This window comes from Grampus griseus (genome assembly GCF_964374135.1).
Source record: "Grampus griseus genome assembly, chromosome: 15".
Taxonomy (NCBI): Eukaryota; Metazoa; Chordata; class Mammalia; order Artiodactyla; family Delphinidae; genus Grampus; species Grampus griseus.
In genome coordinates, this window is record NC_139009.1 from 52,124,641 (window position 1) to 52,143,949 (window position 19,309).

Sequence of the window (19,309 nt, forward strand, 5' to 3'; positions counted from 1 at the left end):
AGAGGATCACGGCTTGTCTTCTTTTGACTTTTCATCTCCATGGCTCACCACAGTGCCAGGAATGTAATAGGCATTCAATAAAATATTTGTTGAATGCTTATTATGATTCTGGAGAGTGATGAGGCTGGTTTTCACATGATGGTTTTGGAATTTTTCTCATGGCTTTGTGTCTCACCTCACACAAGTGACATACATGCGGGAGTAGGAAAGAGTAAGGGAATCTAAATTTAAGCCAGAAATGTTTTTCTTTAAATTTACTTTGTTCACAGTAGATCACTAGTGACAAAGAGAAGGGCCCAAAACTTAGTTGCAGACAAAAGAAAGATACAGTTTATTGCTTTATAAGCTGGTTCATTGTAGCTCTCATATCTTTTCCTCCTTCCACTTCCATTTTCCTCCTGTCCTTCCTCCTCTACAGAATTTAGCATCAGGACTATAGCGTGAGATAAGTCTTGCCACCTTCAGATTCAACTTGTTGCCTTTTAAGGACTCTGAGGGTAGGATAGAAGGTCGATTTTTATTTTATTCATTCATTCATTCATGTTTTGGCCGCACTGCCCGGCATGTGGGATCTTAATTCCCCGACCAGGGATCAAACCCATGCCCCCTGCAGTGGAAGCGTGGAGTCTCAACCACTGGACTGCCAGGGAAGTCCCTTATTTTATTTATTTATTTATTTTTTTAAGTCCCTTATTTTTAACTGTAAAGTTTCCTCTGCTGCATAAGCCCACCAAAAAACTACAAATTTTCCAGTGGAACTCAGGCAGTGTGTCTGTGTACATTTTATGTGTATGTATATAAAATGTTTATATATGTAAATATCTGTATATAAATATATGTGTGTATGTTTATATATCTGTATGTGTAGTGCTACCTGGTTACTTAGGTAATGGGGTAGAAATGTTAAGTACGTGATTGTTAGATTCTCTCTAAAATCTGGGCTCTATCAGGTTGTCTTGACTTTTTTGATAGAAAGTTATATAGGTTCTTTGGTAGTTGGATAAAACTCTCACAATTGCTCTATCCCTGGCCTCTTGGGAGCACATAAGTAAATATTTAATGGTTCTTTTCTAGTACAGCATGGATGCTTAAAATATTAATTGTGGTCAACCAGTTGTGTGGTTTTTGGTGTTCTTCTATGAGAACAATAACAGCACAGTTCTTTATTTTAGAACATTCTGCCTTGCTTTGTCCCTGATAATGTAAAGGTGGGCTGATTTCTAATGAAGACATTATAAAAATTGGACATGACTTAGAATTACAAAAAAGTTTATTCATCTCTGGAGACATTCTCAAATAAGTAATTTATGTTATATTTACATACTTGGAACTTCAGGCATATAGGTTAGGAGACCACCCTTCCTAATTTTTTACAGTAAGTGGCTTCCCTTTTCTGAAACACAAGATCAGAACGGGTTGAGGGGAGGGAGATGCTGAGAGGCCAAGTTAGGTGGAGGCAACTGTGCAGGTGGCACTAGGACAATATCATGGAGGGGAGACACCCTCACTGCCATCACAACTAATACCTCACTAATGTTCCAAGTCGGGAGGTGTGGGGATTGCTTTGCACTCTCCCTTCCCAGGAGATTCCAATGTGCAGCCAAGGTGAGGATGCTTGCAAAGCTCAAATAAGCTGCAGAGAGAATGTATGATGTAGCTACAGGCTTTAGTTGGACCTCATCAATTATAATTAACCAATTGGGAATTCCTGGATGAAATTTAAGGTTCATTCAGTAGTGAATGTACATCGAGCCTCAATCTTGTACCAGATTCTTATTAGTTACTGGGAATAGAAAGATAAATAAGATATGGTTGATAAAGGAGCACAGTCTAGTGGAGGAGATAGAAATAATAACAAATAATGTAATACAGGGTGCATAGGATATTAAAAAAGAGGTGTCTAGAGTATTACTGGAAATACAGTAGAAGGAGCAGTTAACTCTGCCTGAGGTTTAGGATGTGGGATGAAGTGGGAATGGAATGAGAAATGGTCAGGTTTTCACAGAGGAAGTGATGAATTAAGAGTTTATCAGGTAGAAAAGGAGAGAAAAGAGGAGGTTTTAAAAAAAGTTTGTAACATGCAAAGATGTGAAGAAATTGAATAAGTGTTCAGGGATTGATTGGAAAGCAAGATGCCTTTGAGATATTTGTAGGTTTTGCATCTAGAAAAGTAGATCAGAGTCAGGTGGTGAAGTGCCTTATAAACCACATTCAGGAATATGGATGTTATCTTGCATGCTATGGTGTCACAGGGTCAAATGCATACAGGGACTAAGTAGATCATCTTAAGAGTGAAGCTGGTCAGGTGTGAAGCAGTTGATAGCATTGAAGGCTCTAGTAATCTGGATAGCATGGACCTTGTTTAAAGACATTTAAGTAAGAAATGTTTTTTAAAGTTTAAATTTAAACTAAAATGGAATACTGTTTAGGTCAAATAAATCTGTGAAATTCAACCTTCAAGTGCCAGTCTGTAGTACCTTCAGTATAAGAGCCCAGTAAGGATAATAAGGAAAATCAGTAAGATCTTTATAGCATTTCTAAAGAAGTATTGCAGAAATATAACTAAGGGTTGAGGTTGGGCTGGAAATGTGGAGGTGAGAACATAGTAAAAAGGTTAGTGTAGTAATCTAGGTAAAGGGTTCCAGCAAGCCACCAATGCTTTCAAATAAGGTAGCTTGCACTGGTTGGCTACGCAGTCCCTCTGCTGTTAAGCTGCCATCATTGATCATACCCTCTGCCCAGCTCTGTTGTCATGTTGCTATACTGCTCCCCATCTTCATGTCATTTGTCCTGTTCTACTTCTCTGTGTGTTGAACAAGGTTTTGTTTGTTTATCCATTGGTTCAGATTCTTAGATGAACACTCTGATGTTTCATAGAAACTTTCTTCTATTTCATCTGTAATTTAGCACTTTGGCATCTGGCTCCTGCTCCCAACATCTCACGCTGGAAAGATTCACCAAAGCAAGCTACTGGTTTTTACAATTGTTGTCTTCAAAGCTTGACACTCTTTGGGAACTGGTTTAGTCTTGGGTGGAGAACCACCATTTTTCTTTTTTATACTATGCTGGTTACTATCACCATCAGAAACACACTGCATTTGTTTAGAAGATGCCTTGATGAAATAGTTTCATTGGAACCTTACTTTTGTTTTTTTGTCTACTCTTGTTTTCTTCAGGTCCTATCACTGAAAATGACAAGTATTAACATTTTACCACATTTATATTGCTTCTTGCATCCTCCTCCTTCCTGTATTTAGCTGGGTTATATAGATTGTAAATTCTTAGTCTTTTATGTCTGAAACCATTTCTTAAATGGTAGTTTAGCCAATATGAAACTCCAGGATGGCATCTATTTTCCCTTAGCACTTGAAGATCATTAGCTTCATTGTATTTTGGGCGCTGTTGCTGCTAAGAAGTTGTTGTCAGCATAATTACGCCTTTGCTGGTAACCTATCTTTTCTTATGATTTTTCTCTTTATTCTTGCTGTTCCGTAGTTGCGAGATATTTAGACATAGATTAGTTTTTTATTTATCCTGTTTATTTGTTAATATATATTTTCGACCTAAGGACTCCTATCTTTATTGGAACATTCTTAGCCTTTTCTCCTTAGTATTGCCTCTGCCATTCCCACTATTCTAAACTTCTAGAATTTCTTTTTCAAAATAAATTTATTTATTTATTTTTGGCTGCTTTGGGTCTTTGTTGCTGTGTGCGGGCTTTCTCTAGTTGCGGCGAGCAGGGGCTACTCTTTCATTGTGGTGTGCAGGCTTCTCATTGCGGTGGCTTCTCTTGTTGCGGCGCACGGGCTGTAGGCATGTGGGCTTCAGTAGTTGTGGCACATGGGCTCTGGAGTGCAGGCTCAGTAGTTGTGGCGCACGAGATTAGTTGCTCTGCAGCATGTGGGATCTTCCCGGACCAGGGCTTGAACCCGTGTCCCCTGCACTGGCAGGCGGATTCTTAACCACTGCACCACCAGGGAAGCCCTAGAATTTCTGTTAGGTGTGTGTACTTCTCAATCTATCTTCTATGTCTCTTACCTTCTTTAAAAATATTACCACTTTATTTCTCTGTACTACATTCAGGATCAGTTCCTCAGTAATATTTTTCATTAGACAACTGTTGCTCTTTGGACAGGTTTCTAGGTAAATCACTGGATCAGGAGTTTATGGCTGGTGACCTTTTATAATATATGTATGTAGGTAGGAAGGTAAGTAGGTAGGTAGGTAGTTAAATAGGAGGACAGGTCATCTGCTGATAATGAAAGATACCAGGGTAAAATGAAGGAGACAGAGAAAGTGGTGAAGGTCACTGAGATGAGTAATATCACTCATTTCTTGGTTAAAAAGCTTTTAAGATTTTTAAAAATAAAAATCTAAGTAAAAGAACTGATAATCATAGTTTTTCTGTTTTCCCTAAGCATTAAAGAGAACTTAGTTGTATTATCTGAAAATGTGAGTGTGTTTTGTTTTTAACTTTATGTTGGCAGAATATAAAGAAGAGAGGTATGAGAATTAGAAGACCTGTATTTCATTTGGTCTTGGTTTTGCCAGAACTTTCGATGAGTTATGTAACTTTGCCAGAATGTACCTTGCCTATTTTTTGGTATTATATTGTTTTTATGAAGATAGTTGAGATGATTGATTATAAAAAGTTTTTGAAAACCATAAGCATTGGTCATAAGATACAGAGAAGCAAGAGTAGTGTAAACCACAGATTTAAATTACTTTGGAAGTATCGTTTTTATGCTTATTTTCTCTAAATTAAAGTGGATAATGTGTTAGAAATATAGTATTGTTTTAAAGGAGATTTTTTTTTTTTTTTCTTTTGCGGTACGCGGGCCTCACTGCTGTGGCTTCTCCCGTTGCGGAGCACAGGCTCCAGACGTGCAGGTTCAGCGGCCATGGCTCACGGGCCCAGCCGCTCCGCGGCATATGGGATCTTCCCGGACCAGGGCACAAACCTGTGTCCCCTGCATCGGCAGGCGGACTCTCAACCACTGCGCCACCAGGGAAGCCCCTGCTTTTCTTTTTAAAATAGTCTAAGTATTCAATTTTACTTGGTTTGTCCCAATGAATTTACTTGGTAAAGTATTTTTAGAAAAACATGTGGATGAAATATTAGTCATTTAAATTAGATCATATCTGTATTCAACATCTACTATATATGAATAATTTATAGAGCTTTATTGTAAGTGCAACGGTTCTATGTAATCTAAAGCAGATGATTTTTTGTTCTTTTAAAGGCGCCAGAACTAAATTTTATTATTTGATTTAAGATAAATTATACGTAATCTTTTTCTTGTTTGGCAGGCAACCAGATAAACTGGTGGTAGTTTGGACGAGAAGAAGCCGAAGGAAGTCTTCCAAGGTTTGTCTGTTTTCTAAATTTCTTACCCAAATATTGAATTTGACTTTTGGTCAAATTATTAAGCCTCTCTGGTCCCAGTGAAGAATGTTTTAAAATATTACTTGATATTTTAGGTTATTTCTTATTATCTAATGTACTAAAATGATTGATCAGGCGCTGTATGTAATCTTGTTACTGCAGTTCCTAAAGCAGGAGCCAGTTACCTGAGTTTTGATTTTGGATTTGGTAGCCTTGAATAACATAATAGTTATTTAACTTCTCTGTGCTAGGATATCATGAAATAATGATTAAATAAATATCACTTACAAAATTATACCTAGGATTACTTTATTCAGATTCCAAGAGGATGAAGTTAGGACACACATAGGAATGATGAGTTATCTGAGTCCATTGCTGGGTTACTGAAGAGGAGTTGGATTTTTCAGAGGTTTTAATTTTTTGTTCTTATGGCTTTGTGAGGAGTGGAACAGAATTTTATTTATTTATTTATAATTTTTTAAAAAAATTTTTGGCTGTGTTGGATCTTCGTTGCTGCACGTGGGCTTTCTCTAGGTGCGGCGAGCGGGGGCTACTCTTCGTTGCGGTGCATGGACTTCTCATTGTGGTGGCTTCTCTTGTGGCAGAGCACAGGTTCTAGGTGCACGGGCTTCAGTAGTTGCGGCACATGGGCTCAGTAGTTGTGGCTCGCAGGCTCTAGAGCACATGCTCAGTAGTTGTGGCTCACAGACTTAGTTGCTCTGCGGCAACTTCATGGGATCTTCCCAGACCAGGGCTCAAACCCCTGTCCCCTACGTTGGCAGGTGGATTCTTAACCACTGCGCCACCAGGGAAGCCGAGAACAGAATTTTAAAATGTTCAGTAACAATTTTAAGTATTTTAAAAATTCCAATCTATAGACAAGTAAGTATGAGTATATTTTTATAAGCACACGATAACTACAAGCATGTTTATTGAATGTTGGTTTTTCCGTAAGTAGACTTACGTAAAGAAAAATTTATTCATTTTAACTGAAATTAAATTTTAATTTAATTAAATTTCAGAATTAAAAATTTTTTAAGGGCATCTTTTTAAATTTTATTTTTATTGAATTAAAATTTATATACGGTATAAGTCACAGATCTTAAGTACACAATTTTATGAGTTTTGATCAATATATAGTTGTATAATTACCACTGCTATCAAGATATAGACAATTTTCATCACCTTTTTCCTTTGAGTCCTCTTCCAGTCAATTCCCAATCCTTAGAGGCAACTACTATTCTGATTTTTCTATCACCGTAGGCTATTTTTGCCTGTTCTTAAATTTCACATAAATAGAATCATACAAAAGTACTATTTTATGTCTGGTTTCTTTTGTACAGCATGTTTTCGAGATTTATTCATGGTATTGTGAATGTTGGTAGTTTAACTTTTTTCATTGCTGAGCAGTATTCCATCATGCACATATACTGCAGTGTGATTTTTTATACATCTGTTGATGAACATTTGATTTGTTTCCAGTGAATATTCTGAGTGTTCAACTATTGTGAATAAATCTGTCGTAAACATTACTGTTCAAGTATTTTGGGGGACAAATGTTTTCTCTTGGACGAATAACTTGGAATGGAATCAATGGGTAATAGGGTACATACATTTTGAACTTTTAATATACCCCCACCAGCAATATAGGAAAGGTCCAGTTGCTTCACCTCATGAATAGCATTTTCTTCAAAGCATACATTTGTAGTTTGGGGGCATTATATTTTGGACATGTAATATTTTCTTATCTATTTATGAGAAGGGGTTCTAAAAAGAGACTTAGGGTCGTCTGTCAGTTTTGCTCAGTGGGTCTTAAGCTTTTGTGAAAAGGAACAATATTAGGCCATCCACTAAGTGTGATAGAAGAATCTGAATATAACTATAAACATTAGAAATCGACCCTAAATGTTTTTAGCTATCAACAAAAAGTGATGTCCCTCTTTTAGAAACTAGATACTGTTTTCTTAAAACATTATGAAACATAATGAAATACTTTAGATTAAAGGTCAATTCAGAATACCCATATTTGAAATTAAGTATACTTTTAATTTAATTACATTTTTGAAAGTCAGTCAAATAAATTTTAGGTCCAGATTCTATTTTATATTGTATCAAATATTGATTGAATCCAGATGGTGAAATACAAACATAGGCTACAGGTTGATTTTTCTCAAAATATAATATTTTCTAGAAGGAACTATTTCTTATTGGACTAATTTTCCAGTTGTGATGCTCTTAATATTTCAGATCCCTTCTGGATATTTTAGAATCATTGTATTTTCTCTTGAAACATTATAGGTGTACTTTTGAAAAGTTTATGAGAAGTTACAGTGTGTTGTTTATTATAGCATATACATAATATGTTCATGTATATGTGAAATGCTGTTCTGTAAATTGTTCACAACAGCTAAATAAGGATATAAAAATCAGTTCCAGAAGCTATGAAAGAAATGCTAATGATATTATTGTGAAAATTAAACAAATAATTTTTTTTTAATCTTGAGAAGCTTGAGATCCATGGCATTTTGGAATTAAAAAAAAAATAAAATTGTCCCCAGCTATTATTTTTTAAAAATTAGCTATCAGTTATATTAAATCCACAGACTAGAACCATTGTTTTCTTCTGAAAGACTCTTCTGTTTTCTGACATTTTTCCTTTGAAATATTTGCTTGCTAAGTCCCTTTGAAATCACTTAGGGGGAAAGCAGATTTCTGCAACCATTGGCCAGAAAATAGTCTAGTTTTTACTTTTAACTGTGTTTCTGGAAAGAGTTTGAACTACGCAGTAATTAATTTTCTTTGGTTATCTGTATAAGTTATTATTTATCTTGCCTGATTCTATCTGCCGTTTTAAATTATTTTATTGAAGTATAGTTGATTATCTACCTTTTTTATATTGGTGGATTGAAATTTATAACTGACACCCAGATAACAGATTAGACAGTAAAATAATAAGGCACATTGCCTTATTTAATTTAAAGTTTAGTTTTCAATTTATTGCTCACTTTCTTTGGGTACATGTCTATTTTTCTAGTTAAATATATAAAGAACTCATTGCTGAATCCTTTTTTATTGAGAAAATAATAACCATGAGTAATTATCCCAATATGCAGCTTCCCCGCCTCTTATCCTCAAGTCATGGCATTTATAACAGAGATTTTTTCAGGCTGTAGTTGATTTGTATATGCTTAAATAAATTATTTTTCAGTACAGTGTTTGACAATAGGAAGCAGGGAGATTGTGATAGTCAAGAAGAATTATGGCAGAGTAGTCTGTTGCCTTAAATCTAGTTTTGTAAATTTAAACTCACAGAGAGATGGGAGAGTTCCAAAGGGAAACAAGAGCTTGAAAGTCCTCACCAGCTTTTGGATGGCATTACCACCTCTACTTCCCTGCTCTGTGGTTGTACTATAGCCTTTATCAATGTGCTGTGGTATCATGAAGGGGTGGGTATAGTTGTAGAGCTTTGACTTATGACCATGATATGGACAACTCTAAGGTAAATTTATGTGTGACATCTTAAACCTATGGGTAGATGCAGTTTTATAAATTGAAAATCATCAATTTAAAAACTAAATTGACAGTTATAAATTTTCAGTGAAATATTTTGATTTTGTAGGAATCAGAAGTAACAAGTGAATATTTATTCTGTGTTTAGTTCCATATTAGGTACAAGTCTTTTAGGTAAGATATGATATGAAATAATTTGAAAATAAGCCATTTTATAGAGTCATTACTCAAAATTGAGAAATGTTACCTTTTCCTTAGGTCTGCCTTTGCTAAAGGATCTGTGATATGATTAAAAAGTGAAAAAAAAATATGAATGGAACTGGATAATGTGGCTTCATCCTTTCTGTCGTTAACTGTACTAGGATGCTGGCAAATGATTAAATAACCTGCCTTTCCTGACTCTACTAAGGAGCTAGCTAAATAGCTGTATGTGTTTTGTACCAAATTATTTTCTAGGGAAATCCTTTCTGTTACTCTGAATAAAAACTGATCAGGGTTCTTGTAGTGCTGATGAGTGCCAGTATGAGGTGCTTTTTAAAAAATAAAGTTCTTAAGAACCTAAATTCCTGTCTCAGTTGATTTGTACAGTTAGATGTTTAATACTGCAGCTATTTTTAGTTACCTGTATTAGACTTTTCATTCTTTTTCTAGCTTCAGGTTCTTTAATTCTGTTTGAGGTAGAAGTTGTAGTAAGCTCTTCTGACTAGGAACACTTTTTTTTTTCCTTCAGGTTTGCTGCTATGTACATCCATAGTTTCCTCTCCAGCAAAATTTACTGATTCTGCCTAGTATATAATAATTAGCTAACATTATAAAGCTGGCATTGCCAGATACTCAGCTGGACTAATTGGTATCGTTACACTGTCCTAACTTAGCTAGGTGTACAGTCCCTAAAAAGACTATCAGAAAGCCAGAGCTCTGTCTTAGTTTGACCTTTTCTCTTGCTGGGAAGGGTTGCTGGATAGAATGGTCAGAAAATGGCAGCATACTAGCAGCTTGGGAACTAGCACCTTTCCATCTCTTTTTATTAGAAAAAAGAAAGAGGGCTTCCCTGGTGGCGCAGTGGTTGAGAGTCCGCCTCCTGATGCAGGGGACACGGGTTCATGCCCCGGTTCGGGAAGATCCCACATGCCGCGGAGCGGCTGGGCCCATGAGCCATGGCCACTGAGCCTGCGCGTCCAGAGCCTGTGCTCCGCAACGGGAGAGGCCACAACAGTGAGAGACCCGCGTACTGCAAAAAAAAAATATTTTAATTCATTAAGCAGATTGTATTTTTGTTTGTTTATTGGTCTAATTACCATTCCCTGATCCAAGATTGAGAATTTAAAGAGGTCATTTAGAGGAGCAGCATTAGGATACCTGAGGAAATTACATGGTATCACCATCTTCTAACCCTGCCCAGTTGTTAGTTGGTCTCCACATTCCCTGCTTTTCCCACTCTTGACCTCTGTGTCATATACGTAAATGTTAAGACCTTAGGGATAGAAGACTATTTTCTTGAATACTGTGTGAATCAGAAATAGAGTTTGCTATGATGTCGGTTGGGTTAAGAACTCTGAACTTGAAAATCATGGAGTTGGTTCTCCTACTGATTATTAGTATGGCTTCAGGCAAGCCATTTACTCTTTAATTGCTTCAGTTTCCTTATCTGGACCTGGTTTCGATCTTCTAAAGATATTTTCAGGCCTAAAATTCTTTGATGGTCTTTTTTTTCATTCCAAATTTTACAAAAACTCTATCTTTTCTGCCGTGGCTAATAAATAAAGTTCAGTTATTATGGTCTTTTTTTTTTTTAATGTATCGGGCGACTATGAAAATATAATTATGGGAAGTTTGAAGAGACCAGATAAATTGCTTGATCTACCATGACAGTACATGAGAATTAGAGTTGTCATAAATCTTAAGAATTAAATATGTAGACTGTGTAGAGTTTTGATAAAAGATTTTCTAAGATGGGCAGCAATTTACTTTTCAGAATGGATATTGTTTACTTTGTGGAGTTTTTGTTCTAGGACTGTCAACAGGCATAGAAATAGGCAGGGGAATAGAGGAATCCCTGGAGATGTTTTTTAATCAGCAAAACTCAGTTCTTTACCTTTGGCTGTGGTGTGCTAAGTCTCTTGTGAGTCACTACTTCCCTTTCCTCACCTGAAGTTTTGTGATCTGGGGGCAATGAAGAGAGAATAGAGAGGGAGTTATTGACAATTTAGCTGGAGTGGGAGTAGTTTAGTGCTGCTAAACCTATATCTTGTGCTGGTATTTTATCTTTTATTGAAGTATAGTTAACTTACAATATTCTGCTGGTATTTTAACTAACAAGATATGATAAGATTTGCACGGACATAAGTTTCCATGATCTTGATCCCTTCTCAGTTCCACTTCCTGGGTTCAAATCCAACTTTTGCCACTTACTTGCTGTGTGATCCTGGGCCAGTCTGTGCCTCAGTTTCTTCATGTGTTAAATCTGCTCCCTGACATGCACCTGCACTCATATACTTTAGCTCCTTTCCTATTATTATGGAAGAATCGTCTGTGCTCCGAGCAAAGGCCAATCTGTCTCCTTTTGTACTGTTAAGGACATTACTCTAGAAATTATTTCTCTTCTGCATCATTAAATTTTCCCTCTTAACTGGATATTTCTCATCAGCCTAAAAATATTTTTCTCTTACTTAAAAAATTCTCTTCTGACACTATTTCTCCCACTAGCACCAACCTATTTCTCCCTTTCTCTTTCAGCAAAACACCTCAGAGGAGTTGAATGTACTTGCTAGTTTCTTTCTTCCTGTTCTTTCTTGAATCCATGCTAATCCAGTCAGGTGTTTACCCTTGTCACTCCACTGAAACTGCTCTTGTGAGGTCAGTAATGGCTTCTGCTTTGTTAAATCCAGGGGTCATTTTCCAGACCTCATCCTATATGACCTGTCACCAAGATTTGGGACAGATGGTTGTTCCTTTCTCCTTAAAACATTTTCTCCTCTAGAGTTTCAGAATACCACATGCCTCTGCTTTTTCTTCTGCTTTACTGACCCTTCTTTGCTGATTCCTCCTCATTTCCTGGACCTGTTATTGTTGTGCTCCAAGGTTCAGTTCCTGAGCGTTTATCTCTCTCTCTCTCTCTTTCCCCCTCCCTCTCCCTCTCTCTCTTTCTCTCTCTCCTCACTCCCTTGGGATCACATCCAAGTTTTAAGTATCACCTGCACGCTGATGATTCCCAAATTTATAACTCCCGGCACATACATCCAGCTGCCTATTTAAACACCTACACTTGAATATCTAAAAGGCAACTTAGATTTAATGTGTATAAAACTGAGTTCCTAATCTTATTTTCCAAACTTGATCCTTCAGCAGTTTTGCCTCATATCTGTTAATAGCAATTCCTTTTATGTACTTGCTCAAGGACGAAAGCCTTAGAATCAGCCTTGGCTACTTTCTTTCATACAATCAGACAGAAAACCTTATTGATTCTATCTTGAAACTATGAAAAAATATATGGAATCTGACTAGTTTGTACCACCCCAAGCCAAGTCACCATTAGCTCTCCAAAGAATTATTGCAGTAGCTTACTGGTCTCCCTGTTTCCTCTCTTACATCTGAAGCCTATTCTAAATACATTTGCTAGAGTCAAAAAACATAACTTCATCATTCCTCTGCTTAAAATCCTCCAGTGGCTTCCCATCTCACTCAAATTACAAACCAAAATCTTTGGAATGGGCTGCCAGAGCTTCATATGATTGGGCCCTCTGTGATTTCTCTAGTCTTATCTCCTGCTGCTCTTCTCTTTGACCACTCTGCTCCAGCCACATTGACATTGTTGTTATCTAACTGCCTCAGCACCTTTCCAGTTGCTGGTCCATCTCCCTAGAAAGCTCTTTCCATGTTTTAAAATATCTGATTCAATTCCTTACGGTCTTCTCTCGTCACCTGCTCATTGACACTTCTCTCTGATTAACCTGTTGAAAATTGTTACTTTCTCTTGCCCCTTCCATCCTTCTTCCCTACTTTCATTTTTCTCCACAGCGTTTCTCTCTACCTAACATGCTGTCTGTTTTACTTAATTATTTTGTTTGTCTGTCTCTTCCTACTATTCTGAAAACTCCACTAAGGCAGATTTTTTTTTTTTTTTTAACTACAGTTCCTAGACAATGCTTGGCAGATAGTATCAATTGAGTGAGTGAATGAGTGAATGAATGAATGAATAGTAGCTACCTCATAGGATTCTTATGCAGATTGAATGAGTTAAACATAAGTAAATTCCAAATATGCACTGACATATAGAAAGTACTTCTTAAGTGTCAGCTTTTATTACCACCTTCATAGCATGTCCACGGACCAGTTCTGAAGCCCAGAGAGATGAAGATTTAGTTGAGCTGTCCTGGCATACCATTATGCATTAGCTTTGGCTGGAAACGCCACCACAACGGAAGACCTAGAGTGGTGACCCCACATTTCAGGGGGTTCCTTAGGGAACCTTGATAATCAATATTTACAAGGAAAAAAGTCTTTAAAATTATAGGCACTAGAAACATTAACTGTACAAACTGCTTTCTTCTTTACTTGACCCAAATAAACATTATGGTTTAGTGGGAAATGATCTTAAATGCAGACTATACAATTAATTTTTCCTTTTAAAGAATGAATTTGCCCTTAAGTTCCTAAATAACAAAGTAATTTCAAAAATGTTTCTCCTAATAAGGTTTTTATTCAATCCTAAATAGCTTTTGAAAATATGAGGCACCTCATTTTTGCATCTTCGTGTGTGTGTGTGTGTGTGTGTGTGTGTGTGCGCGTGCGTGGGAGAGGGTAAAGGTTTGTTTACAGATAGTAATCTGTAGCTACCATGTGATATAACCGTCATAGCCCAAGTTTAATGCTTGAAAAGTTTTATTTGACTAATCATTTTTGTTTTAGGGAGATCTAATGGATAGTTAAATAGGGTCAATATATTTTTGTAAATTATTAACATTGCATTTCCTGTACTTCAAATTGAAGCCATTATTTTTATTCTGGTAGGCTCATAGCTGGCAGCCTGGAATAAAAAATCCATACCGTGGTGTTGTAGTGTGGCCTGTTCCTGAAAACATTGAAATCACTGTGACACTTTTTAAGGTAAGTTCCAGTTTTATAAGTTATAGGATTTATTATATAGGATTTATTATATAATCATATATAATCTAAATGATGGAATATTTCAGTATTCATTGTTCTATACATTTGGGTCCTTAATGTGCAGTAAGGACCTTAATGTGCGTTATTTTTAGAGGTATAGCAATTTATAACAATGTAAGGCTATCAGGGTGTTTCATGGTCTATAAAGTCCAAATAATTTGGGAGTCTTTTTGAAATTATTCCAATTAAGATCAGTTGGAATACTTCTTTTACTACTTCTTACATTCTCCCCACAGGGAACTTTAAAGTGCTTTTTCTGTGGAAAGCTGAGGTTTGTGGAATTCTTAGTCCTGACCCTCATTTTGTTAGCCTTGTTTGACTAATAACAAGATAGATTTTTAAATTAGTATATGATAAATATTTTGTTGATGTTAATATAAGAAGATAAGTTTAAAATTGATTTTTGATAAATATTTTATAAATGTTAATATTTTATAAATACTATAGCTTAAAATAAAAATTCTGATAATAAATTCCAAGTGCAGGTCCAAAAACATAGCTGTGCATATAGCTAACTCTTTTTATATATGTTTTTTCTTGAAAGTTTTCCTTATTTCTTAACATTATAAAATAGTCCTCACACATATGACAGTTATGCACTAGAATATTTACTTTCCTAACCAATTCCTTACCTGCTCAAAAAAAAAAAAGGTGGAGACCAGTATGTCTCAGTTTCAGCCTTCTTGAAAGTGGTGCAGTTAGGAAACAAATGCTTTATTTCTTCTTTGAATCCTTCCAATTGTGTTGATGTTACTTTTGCAGAAGGACAGAATGAAGGAAGACATCTCATTAAGCACAAACATAAAGTTTGTGAAAATCCACTAAAATACTTTAGGATATAAAATCTAAGTTGAGCAAAGTTATATGGCTTAGAGTGTGAAATCACTGTGTAAAAAAATACTTTTGATTTTGTAATCCAGTATATTAATTCATATGTTCTGGAACTACTGCAGGGATCAATAGAACAAAACAGTATGTTGAATGTTGATGTACTAACCCATGAATGGGACACTACTTTTAAACGCTCTGTTTCATAGATACTCTATTTTATCAGAGATTCTTAACACTTTATATATATTTTATAGTTTTGATATCATTGTTATTGGATCCTTTATAATTTTGATATTATTGTTATTATAACTTACTTGATTATTATCATGTATACACAATACTTGATTTGTTTGCCCAGGGAGAAATAAGGGATGAGACTGTAGCTGCTCTTCCTTTTTTTTCAGGAAAGATCAGAACCATCCTATTACCCTTTAGTCAGCTGTCCTCAAAGCCTATTATTAAACCCCCCTTAACCATACCTCTCCTAATGAAATGATATAGTAAGATTGGTAGTTAACGAGACCTTTAGAGTACTATTTCATTTAATTCTTAGTACTTTAGAGTACTATTTCATTTAATTCTTCTGTAATTATTCCCATTGTGCTGATAAGGACACTGAGACTAAAGAAGAAGGTAACTTGCCCAGTCACACTGTGATTTAGCCCTGGGGTGGTGGTGGTTTGTTTGTTTTTGATTTTGTTTTACATTGTATGGCCTGTTCTGTAATACAAACCATTCTGAATATAGATTACAACAGCAAAATCTCTGACATGCTTGAGGAAGACTTTTAAGTAATCTCTTGTGTGTTTTTGATTCAGTCTGTTTATATTGGTAAAGCAAGTGAATGGACATAGTTACACAACTTAAAAAAAAAATGATGATAGAGAACAAGGGGTTAAGAGAGCCAATAAATGGCTGACAGCCATGTGTTTGGGCAAAGGATATGCACTGAGTGATTCTGAGTTGAAAGTGGCTGTTGAAATGTGTTACTTGGAGGATTAGGAGGTGAGTGTAGTTTTCAAGTGCTGATGAGAATGTTCAGCATATCCTATCACTGAACTCTTATGTCTTTAAGTGTTAGTCTGTAGGGAAAAAACCCAAATACCCCTTCCTCCCCATTTTGCTGTATTACACACATTTCTCTTCAGTTGTGCTATGGAGGCAAACTTGTGACCATTTAAAATACTTAAATAAATACTTAGATAAATAACTTTATCTTCCTTACTCTATGTCTTCCCAGAGTTCCATAGAAAAGCAGAAAAGTAAAACAAAATAATTTTTCGTTCTTTCATGGTAATTTTTTTTGATCTTGCATTTAAAATATTCAAGTGGAAAACTCTTTCATATTTCCCCCTTCCTTTTACTTAAAGTCTCACAATTTACTTAATCCTGAAACTTGTAAATAGGAAAGGACTGCTCTGAATCCTTTTTGTCCTAGGTATTGGTATTCAGAGTTGTGCTCATAGACAACGTACTTTTTTAAAAAAGTTATCAATGTATTTCATTTCTCTCTGACTTAACCAGAAATTAATTTCTTTAGCCTGCATGCTTGATTTTGAAATTTGAATTAGATTGAAAATAGCTATTGCTAGTAAATGGAAAAAAAAGCCTATTTTAGGGTTTTGAGAAGGAAAACAGCTCTTTAAGCCATTTTCAATTTTTCTCTTTAGTGCAATGGTAGTAAAAGAGACACTAGAGGGTAGAGAGTAGGATATAAAGAAGACAGTTGATTCAAGCTAGAAGCAATTTTTACTACAAATGTTTTTGTTTAGTCAATAATATAATTAGTTAATTATGTACATAGTCCAAAATGAACATTATTGTTGCTCCTTTACATCTTTTTAGTGACTTTGCCCTATCAGATATGTCCCTTGGTCCCATTAAAATTATTCTTTTAAGGGTAATATATCATCTCTGTTTCTAAAAAATGTTTCATCAGCTTTGAGAATTAATGTATATCATATATAAGTTACTGTTCAATATTTGTTAATTTGTAAGATATATATTCATTAATTCATTCATGAAGTATTCTTGAGAAACCACTGTGTGCCAGGTACTTTTCTAGGTCCTGGGGCCGCAGAGATAAAACTGAACCAACAACAGGGCTAAAAGCCAGACAGACCTGGCTGTCTTATAATCTATTGCCTTTTACCTTTACTTATTCTAATATCTGTGGAAATTCTGTACAATCCCACCTAGTCCAAATGCTTCCTCACTCATCAAGCTTTTATTGTTCATTCCTCTAAGAAATGTATTGTCTTCTATTCTTTAGTAAAACCATGTATTTCATTCATCATATATGTATTTACATTAGTTGTTTGTCTTCGAAGGCAAGGACAACTATATTTGAATCCATATAACACCTCTACAATTCCTTGTATAATAAGTAGCTAATAAATATTTGTCAAATACTTGCAAAAGTATGCCTCATATAGAAAAAAGCTGCATTTGGTTGTGGGATCTGTTACCCTTTCTCAGGTTTCTGGTGGTGGAGGGTGGATGGGGGTATCAACATCCAACTTGCCATTTTGTGTAGATTATGAAGTCCTTTGCGGTACTTTGAAATTCCAGATGTTTATATAACCTCTGCACCAAGAAAACCTTGCCTCAAGTGATACTTTGAGTTTAAAATACTTAGAGGTATAGAAATGAGGGCAGAGTTTCATATGGGCATTTAATATCTTAATAAAGTGCTTCTTAATAGTTCACTCACTAAGTTATCTGAACCTGGGTTTCTTTTTTTTTTTTTAATTTTTATTGGAGTATAGTTGATATACAATGTTGTGTTAGTTTCTGCTGTACAGCAAAGTGAATCAGTTATACATATACATATATCCACTCTTTTTTTTTTTTTTAGCTTAAACAAGATAGAAGTTTATTTTTCTTATATAAACAACGTTTTGAGATAAGTAATCAGGACTGGTGTGGCAGCTCCACAATCATCTGGAACCCAGGCTCCTTCTATCTTATTGCTCCACATCCTCAACCTGTGGCTCCCACCTCATGGCCCAAGATGGCTGCTTGAGTTCAAGCTATCATATTCACATTCCAGTCAGCAGGAAGGAGGAAAGGGGGAAGAAGGGACTTCTCTCTGACACTTCAAAGACTCTTCCCTTGACATGGATTTGGCCAGAATTTAGTAACATAGTCAGTCCTAACTGAGAAATATTTTGGAGGGCCCTGTGCCCAGCTTAAAAATAGGGAATTTTATTACTATATAAGAAGGGAAGAGCAGATATCAGAGTACAACAGCAGTCCCTGTACAAAAAGTAAGCACATTTTCCACATTTTACTTTCTGATTTCCCAACCCTTAGTGAACAGTTTTTTAATGTCCAAATTAATCTAAGAGAGGCTAAATCGATTTCCTGTTGGTTTTTTTTTACATCTTTATTGGAGTATAATTGCTTTACAATGGTGTGTTAGTTTCTGCTTTATAACAAAGTAAATCAGTTATATATATACATATGTTCCCATATCGCTTCCCTCTTGCGTCTCCCTCCCTCCCAGCCTCCCTATCCCACCCCTATAGGAGGTCACAAAGCACCGAGCTGATCTCCCTGTGCCATGCGGCTGCTTCCCACTAGCTATCTATTTTGCATTTTGGTAGTGCCACTCTCTCACTTTGGCCCAGCTTACCCTTCCCCTTCCGCATATCCTCAAGTCCATTCTCTAGTAGGTCTGTGTCTTTATTCCTATCTTACCCCTAGGTTCTTCATGACAGTTGTTTTTCTTAGATTCCATATATACGTGTTAGCATACTGTATTTGTCTTTCTCTTTCTGACTTACTTCACTCTGTGTGACAGACTCTAGGTTCATCCACTTCACTACAAATAACTCAATTTCGTTTCTTTTTATGGCTGAGTAATATTCCATTGTATATATGTGCCACATCTTCTTTATCCATTCATCCGATGATGGACACTTAGGTTGTTTCCATCTCCTGTCTATTGTAAATAGAGCTGCAATGAATATTTTGGTACATGACTCTTTTTGAATTATGGTTTTCTCAGGGTATATGCCCAGTAGTGGGATTGCTGGGTCATATGGTAGTTCTATTTGTAGTTTTTTAAGGAACCTCCATACTGTTCTACATAGTGGCTGTACCAATTCACATTCCCACTAGCAGTACAAGAGTGTTCCCTTTTCTCCACACCCTCTCCAGCATTTATTGTTTCTAGATTTTTTGATGATGGCCATTCTGACCGGTGTGAGATGATACCTCATTGTAGTTTTGATTTGCATTTCTCAAATGATTAATGGTGTTGAGCATTCTTTCATGTGTTTGTTGGCAGTCTGTATATCTTCTTTGGAGAAATGTCTATTTAGGTCTTCTGCCCATTTTTGGATTGCGTTGTTTGTTTTTTCGTTATTGAGCTGCATGAGCTGCTTGTAAATTTTGGAGATTAATCCTTTG

The 19,309-nt window shown here is 35.9% G+C and overlaps 1 protein-coding gene across 4 annotated transcripts in view; it reads left to right on the plus strand.

Moving 5' to 3' along the window:
* Positions 1–19,309, plus strand: part of EHBP1 (EH domain binding protein 1) — a 346,811-nt gene that overhangs the window by 54,602 nt on the left and 272,900 nt on the right. For 3 of the 4 annotated variants that reach the window (XM_082672228.1, XM_082672227.1, XM_082672230.1), the window contains exons 3-4: positions 5,311–5,368; positions 13,907–14,002. In XM_082672228.1, the coding sequence (XP_082528354.1) occupies positions 5,311–5,368; positions 13,907–14,002 (154 nt within the window). Of the gene's footprint in view, positions 1–5,310; positions 5,369–11,639; positions 11,753–13,906; positions 14,003–19,309 lie in introns of those variants that run through there. The other variant, XM_082672229.1, reaches the window with a different exon arrangement.